The 5,028-nt window shown below is 39.5% G+C and overlaps 2 protein-coding genes across 2 annotated transcripts in view; one reads left to right on the top strand and one right to left on the bottom strand.

The window, feature by feature from the left end:
* LOC104745904 (topless-related protein 4) overlaps window positions 1–3,152 on the top strand; it is a gene marked incomplete at its 5' end in the record, with an annotated part of 9,649 nt that extends 6,497 nt beyond the window's left edge. The window contains 11 exon segments of the mRNA XM_010467278.2: window positions 25–259; window positions 337–501; window positions 603–701; window positions 922–1,065; window positions 1,339–1,449; window positions 1,537–1,716; window positions 1,806–1,934; window positions 2,030–2,125; window positions 2,227–2,415; window positions 2,507–2,673; window positions 2,756–3,152. Of these exon segments, the coding sequence (XP_010465580.1) occupies window positions 25–259; window positions 337–501; window positions 603–701; window positions 922–1,065; window positions 1,339–1,449; window positions 1,537–1,716; window positions 1,806–1,934; window positions 2,030–2,125; window positions 2,227–2,415; window positions 2,507–2,673; window positions 2,756–2,951 (1,711 nt within the window).
* LOC104745905 (probable lipid desaturase ADS3.2, chloroplastic) overlaps window positions 3,269–5,028 on the bottom strand; it is a 9,681-nt gene continuing 7,921 nt past the window's right edge. Inside the window, exons 2-6 of the mRNA XM_010467279.2 lie at window positions 4,467–4,764; window positions 4,224–4,364; window positions 3,768–3,930; window positions 3,629–3,680; window positions 3,269–3,556 (exon numbers count right to left, since the gene is read on the bottom strand). Of these exons, the coding sequence (XP_010465581.1) occupies window positions 3,361–3,556; window positions 3,629–3,680; window positions 3,768–3,930; window positions 4,224–4,364; window positions 4,467–4,764 (850 nt within the window). The 3' untranslated portion in view covers window positions 3,269–3,360. The remainder of the gene's footprint in view (window positions 3,557–3,628; window positions 3,681–3,767; window positions 3,931–4,223; window positions 4,365–4,466; window positions 4,765–5,028) is intronic.

The following is a 5,028-nucleotide window of genomic DNA, read 5'->3' as shown; positions in this document are numbered from 1 at the left end:
TTTATATCTTCTCGTTTGTTGTAGATTATTCTCTTGTGGTACTAGTAAGGAGGGGGAATCATTCATTGTTGAATGGAATGAAAGTGAAGGAGCTGTGAAGCGGACTTATCTTGGACTAGGGAAACGGTCTGTGGGGGTTGTCCAGTTCGATACCATGAAGAATAAGTTTTTGGTAGCTGGTGATGAGTTCCAAGTCAAATTTTGGGATATGGATAGTGTTGAACTTTTGAGTACAACGACTGCAGAAGGGGGGTTGCCGGTAATGATCTATTTCTATCTCAATTGCTGTTGTTTAATTGACCATTAATGAATTGGTTGCTAACTTCATATCAATAGTCTTCCCCTTGCTTAAGGATCAATAAAGAAGGAACTCTGCTGGCTGTCTCAACTACTGATAATGGAATTAAGATACTAGCGAATGCTGAAGGTTCCAGGATTTTGCACTCCATGGGAAACCGTGGCCTTGACAGCTCTAGAGCTACTCCTGGCTCAGTCGCAAAGGTAAACACTTGTCATCATATCTTACTTTTCTGCTCTGTCTGGGCGCAATCGCAGAAATAAATAAATAAAATCTGATCTGAATGCATGATTTTTGTTTTTAGGGGCCTATTGGTGGCACATTTGGCACTCCAAGTTCAAGCACTGGAATGAGTCTATCAATGGCTGAAAGAAGTGGACCAGTGGCATCTGTTACTGGATTGGTAATCCCACCTGTAAAACCTTTTAAGATACTTTGTTCGTTAGATATTTTCATATTATCCCATTGGAGAATGTTGACCATTTAAAATGTCCACTTAGTTTCTTTAGTGAAGTTGACAGAGATCAAAGCAGAACTGTTAAGTTCATGCAAACACCTCAAAAGATAACTCTGACACTTAAACCGAAATCCTGCTAAGTTCATTCACAATTTTTTGGTTTTAGAATGGAGATAATCGCAGTATGCCAGATGTCAAACCAAGAATCCCTGATGAAGCAGAGAAATCAAAGACTTGGAAGCTGACAGAGATCAGCGAACGATCCCAGCTTCGTACTCTGCGGCTTCCTGACAGCCTGCTACCAGCAAGAGTATGTATCTAATCTATTTTCAAACATGTTATTGTTTCGTTCCAACTAGGATGTGTTCCAGTCCTTTCCTTACAAGAATTAGTATATGCCAATCTCTCCCCTCCCATAAGAGCTAAAACAACTCCCTTATATTATATATGCGATTCTAAGTCATTTTAAATTCTTTGGATATCTAAACTTAATTTTCCTTTGAATAGATCTTATTTTTGGAGCCCTTTGTTTGGACACTCTCTTCTTATCTTGGTCATGATGTCATTTTGTTTCTTAATGCAGGTTGTTAAGTTAATATACACAAATTCTGGAGGTTCTATTCTGGCATTAGCAGAAAACGCTGCACATAAATTATGGAAATGGCAAAAGAGTGAGCGAAATCTTTTGGGAAAGGTACATCATTGCCATTTTGATACAACATCTAGTTTCGATTTTGGAATTCAATACTTACAGCTTGTTATGTTTTTTTTTCTTGTTTAGGCAAACAGCAATGTCCCACCCCAGCTCTGGCAGCCATCTAGTGGAGTACTAATGACAAATGACACACGCGAGGGAAACAAAGAAGATGTAGTTCCATGCTTTGCGCTCTCAAAAAATGATTCTTATGTCATGTCAGCCTCAGGAGGAAAAATTTCCTTGTTCAACATGATGACTTTTAAGGTCCCTCCATGTCCAACTGACGTTTGTTCCTCTGTTTGGCTTTAAGCTTTGTGTTTGCTCACTTATTTTATTTTTTGTTTTCTTTGCAGACGATGACAACGTTCATGGCGCCACCTCCAGCAGCGACTTCCCTTGCCTTCCATCCTCAAGACAATAATATTATTGCTATCGGAATGGATGACTCGTCTATTCAAATCTATAACGTCAGAGTCGATGAGGTATCCTAATTCAACTGAAAGTGTTAAAAAGACTAAAAAGTTTTTCATGGAAACAAATATTTAAAACAGCTTTTGGATGGTAATGAATCATGCAGGTTAAAAGTAAATTGAAAGGTCATCAGAAGAGAGTGACTGGTTTAGCATTCTCAAACGTTCTAAATGTTCTTGTTTCCTCTGGTGCTGATTCTCAGGTATGCTTATATGCTGCATTGGTTGTAATATATTCCCGCTGCCACTTCTTTCATCTGCGGTGTTATCAGTTTCCTAAAATAAACGGTTTTTATCTGTGTAGCTATGTGTATGGAGCATGGATGGATGGGAAAAGCAAGCTAGCAAACAGATTCAAATTCCAAGCGGGCATTCGCCAAACCCACTTGCTCATACACGCGTTCAGTTCCATCACGACCAGACACATGTGCTTGTTGTCCATGCCAGCCAGTTAGCCATATATGAGGCTCCTAAGTTAGAGAACATGAAGCAGGTCTGCTGCTAAAATGTCTCATAGTGCATTACATCCATGTATTGTTTATGTCATTCAACGGCCTGATATGTTTCTTTTCCTCTTAATGCAGTGGATTCCGAAGGAGTCAAGTGGTTCAGTCACAGATGCTGTATACTCATGTGATAGCCAGTCAATCTACGCAGCCTTTGATGATGGAAGTGTGAGTATCTTGACGGCAACAACATTGCAACTGAAGTGCCGCATTGGTCCCAGTTCATATTTGCCTTCAAACCCTAGGTAAGAATCCTCTGCTATATTTCAACATTTCCTAGTGTTAAGACCAATTCAACATCAGTAACATCTGTTCTTTTTTGAACAGCTCGAGAGTATATCCAGCAACAGTCGCAGCTCATCCGTCTGAACCAAACCAATTTGCAGTTGGACTAACTGATGGTGGGGTCCACGTGATCGAACCACCAGGTCCAGAGGGGAAGTGGGGAATGTCCCCACCGCCAGAAAATGGTGCAGGACCAAGTGTCTCCTCAGCACCCGGGTCAGATCAACAACCGAGGTGAGGCTGAGTTTGTTCACCAAAAGCTCGCATCATGTAGCCTCCCAAGTCATTATTATACAGAGGAGAGCTCTGAGATTGTAGGTGATGTATGTTCTTACTTATTCATAGTAGGTGAAAGGTGACTCAGCAGTTTCTTCCATTAATTCTAGTGTTTACGAAACGGTTTTTTTCAAGATTATTATTATCATTATAGAGTTCTCCTCCCAACAGTTTATTTATTTAGATATCAAAGGTTTGTAGACAAAAATTTGATTAGCCAATTCAGATAATGTTACGAACGGCTTGGAGGCACACCAATTCAGACAAAGATTAGCCTTTGTAGACAAAGATTTGATTAGCCAATTCAGATAATTTCGTTGTTTGGAAATGTAGGAGAGAATTATCAAAAGTTCTAAAACATAAATTAAGAATCAGACCAAGGTCATTCTCTTCTTTTGAGATTCAGTAGGTAACTTCACATTAGTGGCCAAACCAATAGCTTCAAGAAACCTAATGAGATACCAAGTAACGTCGAGCTGCCACCACTCGAGTCCATGCCTGGCCGAGAACTCGAATGCATGATGATTGTTATGCCACCCCTCGCCAAGTGTGAAAATCGCTACCGACCTAATTTATTCATCATCACCATCACTATTTAATTAATTAGTTAGATTGCAACCATATAAGTATGTAAAGTACCAATGGTTTTTGGAAAAGTCAGGTGTGTTCCAAGCTCGTGTTCCCCATGACACTAGGTCAAATAAATTATCATCAAACGGAATATACATATATATATATATAGCTAAAACTCTGCTAATAGTATTTTATAAATTAAGACAAGGATTGATATGTATTCTTACAAATCCCCATACGAGAAAGGGCATGCCTCCACAAAAATAGAAGAGAAGGGCATAAGCCATCAGATGCAAACGGATAGTTCGCTGAAGGAACCTATAGAAGGGCTGCCTCACAAGATCATCTACATTCTCCTCTCCTCCACACTGCACTCAATGGTTTTAGTCAGGGTTAGGTCTCTTCCCCCAGTATAGGAAAATTCATATCAGGGTAATACATGCTCAAAGCTGATATGGCCATGACAAGGTCATGACTATACTCTAAAAACAAATTCAAATATAGACCAAAGTAGTCCAGGCCACTACAGCATCTTTAGTCATGCATGTTTGAATTTCTCCCACAATATTAAGTTCTATCCAATAAGTTCGTAAGTTTTATGGAAGTACTTATTCATCTTACCATGGCTATCAAGAAATTAATTTGGTTTCTAAAATGATACCTTTTCGAGGATAGAACCGGTATCAAAAATCCAATTCATGTGACTAAACCAAAACCCTTGTGTAGGGCTGTGTGGGTCACGTTGTGTCTCACAATGCTTATGATGGTACCGATGGTGGCTCACCCACTCTATTGGGTCTCCCTGCACGCACAATTTGGAAGCTACGATTAAAGATATACTTCGAAGTACAATTTTTCATATCAACAATCATATCATGATACTCCTATCAGATAAAAGTCTAACCTGAACAGCCAGAAGGCCACCATAAGCAAAGAGATACTCGAGCCATTTCGGCATATCGAAACTTCTATGAGAAAGGTTCCTGTGATAAGACAAGGTGATGCAAAGTGAATGGATGTAAAGGATCCAGGTAAAAACCCAAAAAGCCGCCCAGCTGAAATAAAATGGAGCCAGAAGGCTCAGCAAATGAACCCCACTGACTACGGCTAACTTGATCACGTCCCAGTAAGTCCAACTCCTTTCCCAAAATGCCCTCTTCTTTCTCACCACCACAACATCCGACAGTGGTACAGGCCCGGCCCTTGACACATTCCTATGATACTGAAACAACCGACCCTTTTTTTTTTAATAAATAAATAATAAATAATAATATAATAAATAACTACAACTAGTGGTCCCATACCCACTAGCCACCTAACCACATTCACAATCCAACAGCGGAACAACATACCAATAAATATCCAATAAAACAATATCCAATAACCAAATAAGTAATATCCAGCATTAATCCCAAACAGCATAAATCAAACAACCAGCAATCCTAACAATGCTCTAAGACTCAATT

This window comes from Camelina sativa, chromosome 15, assembly GCF_000633955.1.
Source record: "Camelina sativa cultivar DH55 chromosome 15, Cs, whole genome shotgun sequence".
NCBI lineage: Eukaryota > Viridiplantae > Streptophyta > Magnoliopsida > Brassicales > Brassicaceae > Camelina > Camelina sativa.
The sequence above is the reverse complement of the archived record's forward strand: the minus strand, read 5'-3'. Positions and strand labels throughout refer to the sequence as shown.